This window comes from Nyctibius grandis, chromosome 16 (assembly GCF_013368605.1).
Source record: "Nyctibius grandis isolate bNycGra1 chromosome 16, bNycGra1.pri, whole genome shotgun sequence".
Lineage (NCBI taxonomy): Eukaryota > Metazoa > Chordata > Aves > Nyctibiiformes > Nyctibiidae > Nyctibius > Nyctibius grandis.
Genome location: NC_090673.1, coordinates 9,148,536 through 9,164,407, shown reverse-complemented (window position 1 = coordinate 9,164,407; position 15,872 = coordinate 9,148,536). Strand labels below are relative to the sequence as shown.

The 15,872-nt window shown below is 55.0% G+C and overlaps 1 protein-coding gene across 1 annotated transcript in view; it reads left to right on the top strand.

The window, feature by feature from the left end:
* The window catches only part of ASTN2 (astrotactin 2), a 342,339-nt gene that overhangs the window by 144,168 nt on the left and 182,299 nt on the right, over positions 1–15,872 (top strand). Inside the window, exons 8-10 of the mRNA XM_068413664.1 lie at positions 8,043–8,127; positions 8,295–8,369; positions 8,821–8,958. Coding sequence (XP_068269765.1) covers positions 8,043–8,127; positions 8,295–8,369; positions 8,821–8,958 — 298 coding nt within the window. The remainder of the gene's footprint in view (positions 1–8,042; positions 8,128–8,294; positions 8,370–8,820; positions 8,959–15,872) is intronic.

Genomic DNA, 15,872 nt, shown 5'->3' with positions numbered 1-15,872 from the left:
TTTTTGCTTGCCTGACCTTAATTTGCCTTCCCTTGTGTCTCTGCCGTGTGACTCACTCTTTAATTAAATGATTGCTGCCCCCACTGACGAATCTCAAACCCACATTGCAAAGCACCAGCTCATCAGGGCTTTTCAGAGGGAGCTCTGACATCTGCACACGAGCAAAATATCATCTTCCTCCTTCCCCCCTGCCTTGGAAACAGCCAAGCTGGTTGGTCTGACGTGACTGCCAATACATAAATAAATGGATGCTGCTGAGGGTCTTTCCCCTGCAGACGTGACATGGTGGCCATGCCCCAGCTGCCACGGCGGATGGGACAGAGACCTCGCCGGGGTCAGGATGCGGTCCTGGGCTGAAGAGGTTCAGCCAGATGCTCCATCCTGTTTGCTTGAAACAAGAACAGGGAAGTTTTGTCATCTTCTGGGGCTTGCAGTCAACTCTCCTCGCTCTCCGTATTTCGGACAGATGTGGGGTACGTTGCCAGCGCCGCCTCTCGTGCCACGCGCTGAGATACCTCTGCGTAGCACCCAGGAGCGCTTGCTTCTTCGCTGCCCTCCCTTACCAGCACCGTAACATCTATGAGAGCGTCGGTTTTTGGCGGCGGATGCAAGTCCTGGTTTGTGAGCACAATTACCTGCTTTGTATGCACAAAACTGATTCACTTGCACATTCTGTGGGCATCGCTTAAGAGACCTGCTGCAGAATCAGTCCCTTAGGGCCAAATGCTGGAAGAAACAGCCTCTGATTTTGTGCTGTCAGGCTTGCTCGAGCAGTGGCATAAATGAGATGGATAGCTACCTTGATTAGCAGGTGCAAATGCGGTGAATTTTTTTTCTCCCCAGCTATAAATCAGACACTTCTCCGTCGAAACTCTTTCCTTTGCATCCACAATTGATGGCACTCCCCAAAGCAATAGGCACGGGCTTGTAAGGACCAAATGAGATGTGGTAGCGAAGGGTCTTTTCTGGAAATTGGCAGGAGGAAGGGGGAAAAAAAAAAAGGTTTCCATCATGTTCCAAATGGGCTGGTTTGACACCAGAGCTGCAGATGGTGTGTCTGTCCAGGTAGGACAGGGGTCTTGTGGGCAGGAGACAGATGAAAGTCATTTTTAAACAGAGCCATTTTTTAAAGGCAACCTGTTAAGGGGATTTGGAGGTTGCAGAGCTGAGCATGTAAATCAGGAGATGACCAGCCTCAGTGAGGGCGTATTTGTGTTGATGAGAACAGCCATTCTCTCCGATAGTTCAATTTGATATCATGCAGCTTTTGTGCACGTCAGGTAATATTTGTTTGTTCTTGGGCACTTCTGCTATTTTCGCTGTTGGAGGATCTTAGTGTCTTTATTGACTTAGACTTTTATAAGATGAGGTTCTGTCTCTCTAAGGTACGTAGTTTAATAACTTGGTCAAAACCCATGTAATACACGGTTTCTTTCCGTGTGGCGGCACAGCTTGCCTCGTGCACCAAGCGGGGCAGGAGGCAGTTAAGTCCCAAGCTAATTTAGCTCGGGGCTGAAGTGTTGCACATAAACAGCAATCAAAATGCATGCCTACGAGGGGGCTGAGTGAAGGTTATCTGGGCTGTCTTTACACTCTCATTTTCTGCCATTAGAGTGTTTAATCCTGCAGCTCCTAATGTTCTTGTAATGGTATTTCTGTGCTTGTCTAAAGACCACAGAGGGGGGGGGAGAGGAATGAGTTTTGCTGTACAGAGCTGCTCCTGGGCCCAGCTCCCTGACTTGACTCGTCCCACAGCACTGCAGGAGGTGGCTTCTCACCCTTGGGGCAGTGGCCACCCCAGAAGATGACAGCCATGGCACTGGGGAGCACCCTTGGTCCACCCTCGGGACCTCTCGCTGCTTCCTTGCATCAGCCGTGCACGTGTGCCCAGGGAGAGCTTCCTTGGCGGCTGAGCAGATGATAATGAGAGCAAAATCCATGCAGAGTGTAAACCCAGATGCAATCCTTGGAAGTTAAGCTTGCGCTTAAGTGCTGTGATGGATCTGGGTGAAGAGGAGGGATAACTCAAATTAACTGTAGGTTTTCCCTCCGTACTCTGTGCCAGGTCGGCCAGGCAGGAGCCACCTTCCCTGTCTCGTTCCTTGAGAGCTAAACTGCTTTTGCTGAAGTTGCGTTTCTTGTCAGGATGAAGCAGAGACCCAAAGCAGAGTAGAGGAGGCTCAGAGGTGACCTTATTGTAGTCTACAACTACCTGAAGGGAGGTTGTAGCGGAGTGGGAGTCGGCCTCTTCTCCCAGGCAACTAGCGATAGGACAAGAGGACACAGCCTCAAGCTTGGCCAGGGGAGGTTCAGGTTGGACATTAGGAAGGATTTCTTCTCAGCAAGGGTCATTAGCCATGGGAAGGGGCTGCCCAGGGAGGTGGTGGAGTCACCATCTCTGGAGGTGTTTAAGAAAAGCCTGGACATGGCACTTAGTGCCATGGTCTAGTTGACATGGTGGTGTCAGGGCAATAGTTGGACTCGATGATCCCAGAGGTCTCTTCCAACCTGATTGATTCTCTGATTCTGTGTCATTCTGTTACGGGAGGTCAGTGGCCGTGGCCGTTGGAGGGACGGGGCGACTTCTGTCGATCTGTTGGTGGCTTGTGCCATGCAGCTGGTGCTCAGGGCTGCTGTTGGTGGTCCTGGGTGTTGCCACCACCTTGGAAGGGACATGCTGGGGGACAGCAGAGCCGGGGGCAGCACTAGGTGTCCTGCATGGTGGCAGGAGGTGGCACATGAGCCCAATGTGAGAGCACCCAGGTCCTCTCTGCCCCGGTGGGGGCTCCTGGACAGCGGCTCCCTCTGTGGGCAGTGGTGACAAGGGGATATTGCCCTTGCTGAGCACCAAGCTGGTGGCCAGGACAGTGGTGCCCGGGTGGGAGATGCCATTTGCATCTGCCTTTGCTCCTGGCGAGGGGAGTCGGGCCATGCGGCTCGAGCTGCTGATGGGGCGAAGACTTTGCGTCCCTGCAGCAGGGACGGAGCGGGGGACCCTCTGGTCCTCCCTCCTCGGAGCAGGCTGGTAACCCTGGAGATGGCTCTGTGCTCGCCCACAAGAGAGGGGCTTTGTGCCGCAGCGAACACTGGTGCAGTCAGGGCCGGTGGGGCGGGCAGGCACTGCACTCAACGGCCGCCTCTGTTCGCCCAGAAACGTTGGCCTCAGCTTGCCGCCCGCACCCACCTCCCTCTGCAGACCCTTCCTCCTCCTGTGCCGGGATGGGGACTCTGGGGAGGGTGACCCAGCCGGGCTGCAGAGCTGGGGGTGGCTGGGAAGTGGTGCTGCAGCTTGCTGGCACCGAGAGTGTTTTGCTGGGGCAGCCGTGTCCCGTGGTGTGTGTTCCCAGGGAGGAGGGTGCGCCCTTGGGTGCTGACCTGAAAAGCCGGGGCCGGGTTGTTCGTCACTTGGGGTGGGAGAGGCAGCCCTGAAGCAGGCGTGAGCGTGTTCCTGCAGTGCTCGCAGGTCGAAAGGTGTGTGTTTGTAGCCCTGCAGCCTCCGGGAACAAGCTGCCACCCTGGCTGGCGCTGGGACGTGTCCCCAGGACCGTGCCTTCGCAGCAGGGGCATGGCCATGGCACAGCAGGGCATCCCTCCAGGATGAGGGCAAATGCCAGGGGTGAGATGCTGCCATGGAGAAGGGAATCGTGGACACCAGCAGTGCCAGGAGAGGGTTGACAGGCCACAGGTTTGCTCCACCACTGCCAAAGCCCCTCCAGCTCCTTAAATTAAAACGCCAATGACAGCAAAGAGCAGCTTCCCCGGGAGCACAGGGACTCCGGGAGCCTCTGCTTTGTGCTGCGCGCTGGGTGGGTGGATTAGAGGGATCTTGCAGCATTATCACGGCGGATCGGCTCCCTCCCCAGCGAGGCTAACAGGATTACCCCGGCACGCCGGCGGCGCGTCCCGCAGCCCTGCTCTGCTGCTCCCCGGGCAGAGCGTGGGGACGGCCGGGGGATGCGGTGCAGCATGAGACCCCATTTCCCCCTTCAGGAGGAGCGGCAGCACAGTGTGGTGGGCAAAACGGAGGAATGGTTCTGCAACTTCCAGCTTAGATATTAAAAAAAAGAGAGCTGAAGGCTCCAGCTGTGCTGGTCGATGTGCGGCAGGGACTGGAGGGCTGCTCTCCTCCATGCACTTGGCTCTGCACCATGCCTGTGCCGCTGGAGGTGGTGAGCTCGGATGTGGCTCGCGTTAGATTCGTTTCCTTCAGGCATGAGCGAGCCTCAGCGTGGGCCAACCCTGAGCCAAAAGCCCTGGATGCCAACGATGCTAACGATGGCTGCGGACTGCTCCAGCCCAGCACTTCTGCAGCAGCTCCGGCACTAAAGCCGGCGCGAAGTCTGGGCAAGGCAAGCAGCTCAGAAACGGCCAGAGGAAGCTCATGTCTGCGTGTGGAAACCAGGTCGGTGTGTCCTCAGCTCGCCCCGTTCCTCCAGGTCAGGCTCCAGCTCCTTCTCCCTGTGGTGCCTGCGATGTCGTGGGGCCAAAGCGGGCTGGAGCTGTGTGGCTGCTTCTCCGGGTGCCGCGGGCTGGGCTCCCCGCTCCTGCCCGCAGCAGCCCCTTGCCTTGCTGTGCGTGGCTCCGTGGGGCACATCGGGCTGCGCTGCCCGTAGTCTCTTCCACCAGCCTCCGTGGGCATGAAGGCACAGCAGAAGGAACGGGGCTGCAGGTGAGACGTGCCCGCGGTGTTTCGGGATGTGTCCTGCTGGTTCACTCTCTCCGAGCAGCGACTGGCACGGAGACTCCGTGTCACCTGTAATTAGTCGTGGCAGCGCGGTCTTTGATGAGGTTTTGTGTAACGGGGGAGAGTGGGGCAGGGGAGGATGGAGAGCAGTGCTGTGGGTGCTGCTGCATTCTCATGGCCTCAGCTCTCCCCTCGCCCTTCCACGTAGCTGCATGTGTCACTTGAATAATATACTTGTTTTCTGAGCCTTTTGCTAGAGCTATGGTGTGGCATTGCTACACGCAGTGCTGGGGTAACTGTTGGACTTGATGATCTTAAATCATACACAGAATCACACAGAATCGATCAGGTTGGAAGAGCCCTCTGGGCTCATCGAGTCCAACCATTGCCCTGACACCACCCTGTCAACTAGACCATGGCACTAAGTGCCATGTCCAGTCTTTTCTTAAACATATACAGAGATGGTGACTCCACCACCTCCCTGGGCAGCCTGTTCCAATGTCTAATGACCCTTTCTGAGAAGAAATGCTTCCTAATGTCCAACCTGACCCTCCCCTGGTGAAGCTTGAGGCTGTGTCCTCTTGTCCCATCGCTAGTTGCCTGTGATTCTGTTTGTCAAACTTGGTTATTTTGGTCGAGGCTGGCTTTAAGCTCAAGTAACATCACTTGTCTTGGAAGCACACAGTTTAGTAGCTCTGAACAAGGGCGTTGTTTTGGCGTTTGATGGTTTGGGGTTTTTTTACGGCATGTTGAAATCTGCTCTTTAGAAAATGCACTTACCCTGGGGAGGAGTTAGAGGTATGAGAAACCCTGTTCCTGCCACTCCGGGGACTTTACGGGGTGTCTCGTGGTCTGTGATTAGCCCTGCTCCCCTGGCTGGGGCTGGCGCAGCGTTGCACCCGCGGAGGCTGGGGACAGGCTGAAAATAACCGAGTAGCTCAGAGAGCCGAAGAAGGAGGGTGGATGGTGGTGGGGAGAGAGCAAAAGCTCATGAAAACCTGTAGGAGCCCAGCAGGTTCTGCTGAGGTTTTTTGGAAACCCCACTAACTGCCTGTTCGTGGTTCTAGATACAGAAATAGGTCCTAAACCACCTGGTCCGTGGGGATGGAGTCCCCCAACAGCTCCTCCAGCAGACTGTATCGCTCAGCCCATCCCACACTGGGAGAGCTCCTGTCCAGTTTCTAAAACCCTGCCAAAAGCGTGCAGCTCTCCCTGGGGAAAGCTGGTCCGGAGCGGTCTTGGCGAGGGGCAGGTACCTGCAGTCTCCGTGCCCTGGGTGGCTTTCCCCGGTGTCCCACCTCTCTGCCACCCCAGATCCCCTCTCCAGCTGGTGCCACCGTTTGCCCTCTCGCTTACTGAAATAAACCTCCCCATAAACCTCCCAGTAAAGCCTCGAGCGCCGGCTGTAGCTGTTGAAACTCCAGGATTGGAGTCGATAAAATCAATATTTCTGCAGGTTGATGGAGTTTCTCCTTCCGACACCAAACTGACGGAGCAGTAAACAAACCGGCGGAGAAAATAAACCCTCCTGCGCCGTGGGAAAGGGGATCACCGCCCCGGCACCGCAGCCAGCGATGAGGAGGGAGGTGTTCGGGCCGCTTGATGCCAACCTCCGCGGGTGGTTTTTCCCTACTTGCTCTAATTTCCGTGGCAGGAGCTGAGCATGAGCCGGTGCCCCAAGACTCCCAGCTCTGCTTCGCAAGCACTTTCAGATGTCTCTCATTTGCAGAGCATATATTTGTTATGTAATAAGCACCAGGAATTAATGATCCACAGCACGGCCGGGGAAACTTGCGTACTAAGCACCCAAGGAAAAAAATAACTTTTCTTTTTTTAAAATCACTGATGGAGCCATTAGGACCCGTGTTTTCTTGCAGCGAGACAGCCCCAGCCCCCGGGCACGGCAGAGCCGGAGCAGGGGTAGCGCCGCCGTCTCTCTCCCAGCTCTGTCCCTTCGGAGGAGCGATGTTCCTGCGCTCCCGTTATGAATCATGAGGTTAGCAGCTTTTGACAGATCATAAATCAGTGCTTCGTAGTCGCTAGGACAAATCCCAGGACATTTAATCTTTAATATTAGACGTGTTTAAGGCAGTGAATATTTCATGAAGGTGCTGTTGCATTTTAGCACATCATTAGCTGTCTCTTTTTTTACTCTCTTTTCCTTTTTTTTTTTCCCCACCTCCCCCTTTCCAGGCAGCTCTTCCTCAAAAATCTCGGCAGCTGAGCCCCCATCTCACTCCCTCCCGACAATAAAGCTCTTTACTGTAATCCCTGCGAGGCATTTTAAGAACTTGCTTAGGATCCCGATGAGCAAGCAGGTACCTGCCAGTCTGCGTTACTGCCGAGATGGGGGCACCCACCCCCCCAGCATCCTCCCCAGGGCCGCACCGCTGCCCGTGTTCCCAGCTCAGCCTGCTGTGCCACCAGACGTGATGGGGAGAGGAGGGGAGGTGGGGAAAAAACCCACTGCAGCAGCTTGTAACAGAAACTCCATGTGCAAATCCAATTAATCTTTTGATTTTGCTGTTTCTAGCTCTGGGTTGTGTATTTCTACCAAGCACAGAATCAATTTGGGCCAAGCATGGTTGGGTTTCTGGTGTGGGAAATGTCTTCTCTGGCTGTCAAAAGGGTGTAACTGGGTGAGGCAGCACCCAGAGAGCGAAGGGGAGCGGGGCTGGGAGCGGGGATGGAGGTCAGGGTTTTCTTCATCCTCCTGCAGGAGTTTCGGCTGTGGGAGACTCCGTTGTTCCATCACTGTGTAGGGTGTCTGGAGCAGAGGTGGAAAGAGGATGTAGTTGGGATGGGTCGGGAGTGTCCCCCGGCTCGGGAAGTGCATGGGGGTGGATGTTGGCTCTCCTCAAGTGAGGTCATGATCCCTGCTGAGGAGTGAACCACTGGCCCCAGCACAGCCCCTCTGCCAGGGCTGTAGGCAGTGCTCAGCAGGACCAGGGCAGGGGCCGAATCCATGCAGGCACGTCTCTGTGGGGAACGTGAACTGTTCATGGAGGCCATCAGGCAGAGGTTTGCTGAGCTGGGGGAGCTGCAGGGCTGCACAAGAACATGGGTTAAGGACAGACCTTTTGCATCATGAAATCCTTTTCCCAACTACAGTGGGAAGTACATCACATAACCCCCTCTGGAAGAGCTACAGGTTTCTTGCAGCCTTCCACATCTCCCCATCTCCTCCTCCACACCTCCTGGAGGTTGCAGAAGAGTCCAAAGTGCTCCACATCTACAGCAGGGATCAGGAATGGCCGTGAACCAGCAGACATGGGCAGCAGGGGAGGAGGGCCCTACACCATGGTCACTGATGTTCCTTGGGGGCAGAGAGGTCTCATGTTCCCTTCTTCTCTTTTAGGAGAGTGCAGCTGCCATGAAGGCTATGCCCCGGACCCCGTCCATCGCCACTTGTGTGTGCGCAGCGACTGGGGACACAGCGAGGGGTGAGTGGTGATAGGATGGTGCGTTCGCTCTGTCCTGGCTCCCGTGCTGGTGAGGGCTCTGGTCTCCTCTCCACTGGCCATCCCAGCACCAAAGACCCGGGACCAGGCTGTCCCGCTTTCACTGCCGCGTGACGTGCCACAGCTGCTCTTTCCCTCTCTGCCTCCAGGCCGTGGCCCTACACGACGCTCGAGCGGGGATACGACTTGGTCACAGGAGAGCAGGCGCCGGAGAAGATACTCAGGTGAGTCAAAGGAGTGTTCAGCTTGGACATTCGGGAGGGCAGTGTCAGTGAGGACATCCCAGCGGATGCTGCCTCTTGGTCACTCCCGGCTCCTTCGTGTTCTGCTGGCTCGGGGACACCAGTGTCGTTTGCCTTTGACAAACCTGAAAGAGTTGTCCACGTTCTGCCGATGGGGAAGAGTTTCCCTTGGCCAGACCTGGCTCAGCAAAAGCGAGGATGGTGCACGCATAAAGTCTCCATGGACTAAAAAGAAGAGCTTGACCATCCCCATGTTCTCCCTGTCACATCTCTAGCTATTCCTCTATCATTTGGCTTTCAGCACAAGACCAGATGACTAACTTATCACACGGTGCCACCACCACTCTGACTTTCCAGGGGGTCAGGTGCAACAGAGGGCCATCCTTCACTGGGAACGCTATGTTCCTATATGACATGTTTGTCCTTATTCCAGGTCCACCTATAGTCTGGGTCAAGGTTTGTGGCTGCCTGTCAGTAAGAGCTTCGTGGTGCCCCCCGTGGAGCTCTCCATCAATCCTCTCGCCAGCTGCAAGACAGATGTTCTGGTGACGGAAGATCCGGCAGACGTCAGGTAGGAAGCAGATTTCTCATTTTCCTCACGCTTGAGTGGCTACACTGCTCTGTAAATTGTTATTGAGGATGCAGTAATTTCTGTGATGATGTTTGATTTGTTTTCTTCCAATAAGAAGTCTGCTGTGATAGCTCTCCAGGCTCTTTTGGTCCTGATGGGTCTAGGCTAGGCCTGTGTATATAGCTCTGAAGTCTGCCAATCCAGTCAGGTAAATTGGTGTGAACCTGTGGCAAGGCACTTTTAAAATGGCTTAAATCTATTGTTAGATTGTGTAGCTTAAATTGATGCATTGGCCAGTATGGACGTGCTGTCATCTTTCAGAAACTCATACGTGTGTCACATCCACCCAGCCCTGGATAGTCTGCTGTGGTGCTCATGAAGGGCCAAGGTCAGACCCTTGGTTGCTTGTTCAATTATTATACAATTAGAGGTTTTTTTTTCCTTCCTGGAGTTCAGTAAATGCCCAGATATTTCTCTGTCTCCTCCATTTTGGCTAGCTTGTAGTTTAACCAGATGTCATTGGACTTGTGACAGTCTAGTTCAGCAGTGGGACCTATGAGGGTGTTGCAGGAGAATTGCGCTGGTGGAAGGAGAGGCTGTTTGCTGGGAGAATGGGCTGAGGGTGGGCAAAGAGGGGTCCTGTGGGAAAGGAGCCAGGCAAAAGGGTTGTCCTCTGTGCCCCAGCTGGAAAGGGAGCGGCAGCCTCTGTCTTGGAGGAGAGCGGTCGTGGTGATTGTCCTCCTCTGCCTGGTTTACAAGGGTTTAACTGTAAACTACAAGGGTATAATTCCTAAGGTATTTAGTGTGTATTCCCCTCTCCCCCATTAAAATAAGATTGAGCATGTGACTGTTGGGTGCCAGGGAGACTCCATGATCCCTCCCTCCCCTCTCACTGCCTTCTACCGTTGACTCAAGACACATTATCCTGACCTGCACGTTCTTGTCTGTGTTGTGAATCATCTTCCTGGGCGCTGGCAGGATCCTTACGTCCCCCAGCCCCTTCTGTCTTTTCCCAGAGCAATGGGATGGTGGATTTCCATTCTTCTATCCCATAATCATGAGTCTTGGCAGGGCTATGGTTGGAGCAAGCGCCTACAAAACCTCTGGTAGAGCCAGGACTGGCATCCAAGAGGTCCTTACTTCCAAGTGTGTTTTTGTTGCTAATTAGTGCTTGTTCCCTTTCCTGCAAAAAGAGACCGATGGTGCAGATCTGTCACAATTTGGCTCTCAGGAACGTTGTTTTTCTTGTCTGCAGAAGGCTGCTGCTTTTCATTTGAGAAGGTGAAGGGTCGCCTTGTTGTACGTTAACATTTTCCAAGCCAAAATGTCAGGAGAACATTATTTCTTGCCTCCTCACACCTTTGTTAAAAGTACCTTAGCGAAAGTAGAGGCTCGGAGGCTTGCGTTCTGCTCCAGCGCAGTAACTGTCTCGGGCACTCATCCTCATTGAAGAGTCTCGGGATGGATGAACGCCAGGCAGGAGGAGGGCAGTTTCTGGCACGGAGGCTGTTGCCTGCTCCCCTCATGAATGAAACCTGAACTGAGAATCCCAGGTATAAATATTGGAGTTACCCAGGTAGGATAAAGGAGGCGAGTTCACGGCGCTTGTATCTTACATGCAGGAGATGCTAAATTATTAAAACTTTAATAAACGTAATAATAAATATTTGATGTTGAATTATGGAAGGTTTCACAGATACAGTGAAAACCAAAAAGCGATCTATTATTTCTGCATTAGAACTTAAACACTTCTCAGACGGGGATCAGGCTGCTAGCTCAGGGTCCTGAGCACCCTGGGGCGGGTGGAAACACAGGTGATACCACCTGAGCGGGGCGTGATGGTGTGGAGGAGCCAATGCCGGGGCTATCCATGTCTGCTGCAGTCGGTGAGCTGGGACGTTGCGCTGTTGGTGCTCACGGGCATCGCGTTGTCCTGTCTCCCAAGAACCTCCTCTGAGGTTCTTGGGTGCTTTCACACAATGAGAAAGGTACTTTTAGAGGTGTTTATCTTGCAGCCTCTTTGCTTTGTCCCTCTGGACTGACACAAGTGTTGGTGGCTTGTCAAGGGAGTTGACTGCAGCAGTTTTGGTGGTTCAGGTGTCCAGATGATGACCTGTAATGTCAGACCTACCATTGGAGGTGCTGTCCCTCGTGTAGATGTTCAAGTGCAGCCATCCCCCTGCACGGGGATGGACCTGTTCCCTGGGCTGTGGGACCACGGTGGCACTGCTGTCTCTCCGGGCTGGCAGCTCCTGTGGGTCGTCCTGCAGCACGTGAGCTCTGGTGCAGTCACATCCCCGTGCCAAGGGGCAGATCCTGGGCTGTGTTCGCTGGCTGCCACACGGCCGTGTCTCAGCATGTGGAGTGCCCCGTTTGCTGTCCTATAGTGCTGTGATGGTAGCTCAGCTCTGTGTTTCTTCGGTGTCTTTAACAACGAGCGTGCTGCATTCCTCCAGACCTTTCATTAGTCAGACACCTTTTGGCTGCGGGGTCACTTGTCTTGACGAGTTTAACGGAGGGAAATTGCAGCAAGCCTGGTTTGGAGAAAACAAGTGATGAAGTCTTTACAACTCCGAGGGTTAAAGGTTCAAACGTGCCCGTGCGTTTTTATGAAGATGCTCGAGGCTGCGGCAGGGACAGGCGGGGCTCTGCCTTTCAGCAGCTCTCCGGAGAAATGCTGATCCCTGCTGCTTCTGCGGAGGGATGCTGGGCTCCGGGGGTTTCACCGCTGAGCTGTGGGCAGTGCTTTGGTGCGTGGAAATGAAGGGCCCAAGCGTCCTCCTGCTGCTGCAGCCAAGTCCTTAAAGAAACTTCCTACAGGCAGGAGCCAAAGTCTAAGTGCGAACATCCCCCCGGGGACCGTCCCACGTGTGTGCTGGGGCGTGAGTGGGGACAGGACATCGCATGCGGAACTCGGTGGTGGAGGTTTTAGGGCTGCGCGACATAAATTAAGCACGAGGGTGCTTAGAGTTAATGAAACTTGTATGTATAATTTATCATTATCCATATTGAGCATCCCCTCCTCGACCCCAGAGTCTGATCCTCCGCACGATGATCACGTCGGTCACACGCCTGCGATCGTGGCAGCCACACTAATGGTGACGTTTGTGTTCATACGGGGCTGGGGAGCCTCTGGCTTGGGCTGGAGGCCGGGTCCCAGGCTGGGCAGGCTGGCCCAGCACCGCATCCCCTGCCAGGACAAGAAATACCTACCAGACCCACCTTGTTTTCAAGACTCCTCTTTGTTTCCCTCTCCCCATTGCTCCCATCCCTCGCTTTTATCTGTATTTCTCCCATAACCTGGTGGTAAACACAGTAGTCCATATTTTTTTAAAACAAATTACCAATAGGTGTTTAATCCTTTGGCTGGCTTTCCCTGGACACCTTGCCCTCTCTTTTTGGCCCTTTAGGAGGTACCGCTTGTCCTATGGGACCAGGAATCACTATAATCGCAGCAGAATATGCTGCTCTGCCCCATCGGCAGCTCATGGGGAGGACCCACACCCCCAGCCCCTGGATCCCACTGCTGTCAGCACCGAGCATCCCTGTGGGGGAAAATAAAAGCATCCCTTGGGGTGCAGCTGGCTGCAGGGGACTGAGAGGGGAGATACCCCGGGGGCAGAGCACAGGCAGGTGCCCGGTGGTCCTGGTTCGCTGTGCCACCCGCCCTGCAGAAAAGTTGGTAATTTCTGGTGAGCGGCTATAAATCAGAGGCACGAGCCTCAGCTGCCGCCTGACATGACATACAGCTCTATCATTATGGCAACCATAGAAACAAATAAAAGCCTTGCCTTGGCTTGACAAGCCTTTGAGATGTCCTGATGGAGAGACAAGTGTTCAGCGGCACAATGAATTCTCTTGAACTCGCTGTCGATTCATCTTCGTTTTGCTCCCAAGCGAACCCCTTTGCTCTCTGAATTCTTTACCAAAGCACAATCAACTGGGTTTTTTATATTTTTTTTATTTGTTTATTATTTTATTTTCATCTCTTTCGACGGCAGAGAGCTCTGCTCCCGTCTCGTGTCGACGACAGGAGCTGGGCTTTTGCTCCCTGCCTGTGGCTTTCCCAGCTCAGCCCTGCCGTGCCCTTCTGACACCACCCGGGCTTACAGGGGGTTTGCAGGGATTTTTTGCAGGGGGTTTGCAGTGATTTGGGCACTTGTGATTTTGGAAGTCGGTGCTGAGTGCTGCGGTGTGAGGCTCCCTGGGAGCGGAGGAGGATGAAGAGTGAAGTGGATGAGAAAGGCAAAGGAACTCTGGGCCAGGAGAGGGGAAACAGCTTTGCCGTGGCCACGCTGTCGCAGCAGCAGCAGAGCCCGTCTGCCCCACAACTTACCCTCATGCACAGGAAAACGGGTGCTGCTGCAGGCGAGCGTCGCTGGGGCTCAGGAGGTGGCTGGGCCGGTCCCCGTGGGCAGCACGCCCGTGGGGTATGGGCAGGAGCAGGCAGAAGGCACCTGCCAGCTCTTCTTGCCATTCGGTGCAGGAGATGCCATGGGAACTTGGTCTTTTTTCCCCCCTTTTCTTTCTCCTGCTCTCCTGGAACAGAGCGGGCTGTGATTTCTGGATGCTCAGGTCTGGAAGGACCCTCAGCCAGGAGGCTGGGGAGAGGGGAAACCCCTTTTTTGGGCTGTTCCTCAGCGGGGACCCACGTTGGTGCCAATGAAGTGGCCGCGAGGGGCTGGCAGTCGGTGCCCGAGATGAATGGACGGCTTCACGTGATGGAGCAAACTGGCCATTGCATCACCAGGCACAACTTACTCATTTCTGCCGAGAGGGCAATTCATTACCGTGCACATCACAGAGACACCGCCATCCCCCCAGATAACATCTCCGCCGCCCTGGTCTGGGCTCCTTATCACCCCAACACGCCGTCGTCTCGCAAGAAGTGGTGGGGAAGCAGCGTGCAGTGGGGTGAGGCAGCCTTTGGCCTCATCCTCTGGAGGGAAAGGACAGATGCTTTACACAGAGGCAGCCACCAGCCCCTGCCCTGCATCCGTCAGCTTAGCGTTGCCCCGCCTGCTGACCGGGACTTTTCCTGCTCCCCGCCTCCCGCTTTGGTTTATGAGGGCAGGTTAGAAAGTCAGGTATGTCTCACCTGGCTACGGGGTGACTAAATGGAGACGTAACCTTGGGCAGCCACCGATGGGTGAGAGAGGAATTACGGGAGTGGTGTGATGGGGAAACAGGGGCAGAGAGGAAAGGGGAGGTAAAAAAACTGAAAACTTGAGCTGAAATCACCCAGGGAGTATGTAAGGTAGGGCAGGATTGAAATGCGGGTCACGCAGCACCTCTGGGAGGGTGCTGGGACCTCACTGCCCTCAGCATGTCTCTTCCTGGTCCATCACCAGCCGTGGGTGATGTTTCATGCCCAGAATCCGAGGGACATTTCAGCCCTCCCTCTTCGAGGGTATTTAATAATTCCTAATGCTGAGCTTCACTCTCTGTGCTCCCGTCCTTTGTGCAAACCCGCTGCGTTTTTGAGGCCTTGGTGCTGGGCTGTAAAACTGCACAGAATATGATCAAACCCCTTGGGGACAGTGGGTGTCAGTTTGGACCTGGCTTGTAGGCAAATCTGTCGCAGGGAGCACCAGCACCAGCTACCAGTTTGGCAGCTGAGCGATTGCTTTTCCTCTCGTCCGTGGAGCCGCAGAGCCCAGGAGGGAGAAACAACCCAACGAGCGAACAGATTTTGTTTATATATTTATTGAGACAATTAAAATACTCTGACACCAGCCAAATCCGCAGATGCTGTCTCACACCCAGAAAGAGTCCCTTCAATGTGTCTGGGGTCTCCCATCGTGGAGCAGGGCTGGGCGTTGGGCTCTGTAGCTGTCCCTCACGCCAGGTGTGCTGCCGTGGCTGTGTGTCCGTCCGTCCAGCCGCCCGGAGCAGGGTCCTGCCGGCGCACAGAGGGCTCGGAGGGGAGGCAGGGGCTCTGAAACACCGTGCTGACGGGCGTGCTTAGCAGGAGGGGTGAGGCGAGATCGGACCTTGAGGTTCTTCAGTGAAAGGAGTTCTCCCGTCGATGTTTGATGGTGTTATTTGTTTTTGTGTCCCTGCCTTTGCTTTCCGTTAAACGTCGGCTGAAGGGTGCTTTGTAGCTGCCTGTTGGAGGTGCAGCCCCGTGGCCTCTCTGTTTGTACAGCCTGGCTGTACTATTTTTCCTCAATTACTTTTTTTTCCCCCTATTTGAGTTTCATTACCTTTGCCTTTGTGGGCGTCTCCTGCCTGTGAAGGGGACTAGAGGGTGTGCAGGCAGGAGAGGGACCAGGCGGTTCATCCCCTGGCCCAGTCGGGGTGGCTGTGGGGCAGTGTGGTGCTGGGACGGTGGGGACCTGTGCCAGGCTTGGGACAGGGAACCTCTGCTCTCCTCCTCCTCCTCTTCTTCCTCCTGTGCTGGGGAGGGAGCTGCAGTGCTTTGGGGAAGGGTCAGGTCGCTGGATGGACACAGCGGTGCCAGGCCAGCGCTGCGGAGCCGGGTTGTAGCGCATGAGCCCCAGCACGTGCAGAGTGTGTGGGGCAGCTCTGCCCTCTCCCATTTCAGACCAAGCTGACCCATATCACCTTCCCCCGGTGCCAGCCGAGGATGTGGGGCTACCTGGGCTGGGGCTTGGGCTGCCATCGCGGGTCGATGGGGACAGGAGAGGGACAGCAGAGGAACAAGGGTGGTGGCAGCATCAGGAGGGACAGGATTTCCTGGGTGCCTGGGGAAGGGTGCCCTGAGTCCCTACCCCCTCCCCAGGGCTGTCCTCAGCAATTTTGGCCTTAAGGCCCCAAGATGCTCCAGGGCGGGGTGGGACGAGAGCCCCAGTCCTGTCCGGGTGCACGGCTCTCCTTCAGCTGAGCTGTGTCACCGGGGTTATGGTCCCAGGTGGGGCAGTGACAGTAGGAATGGGTCAGTACCTTCTCTT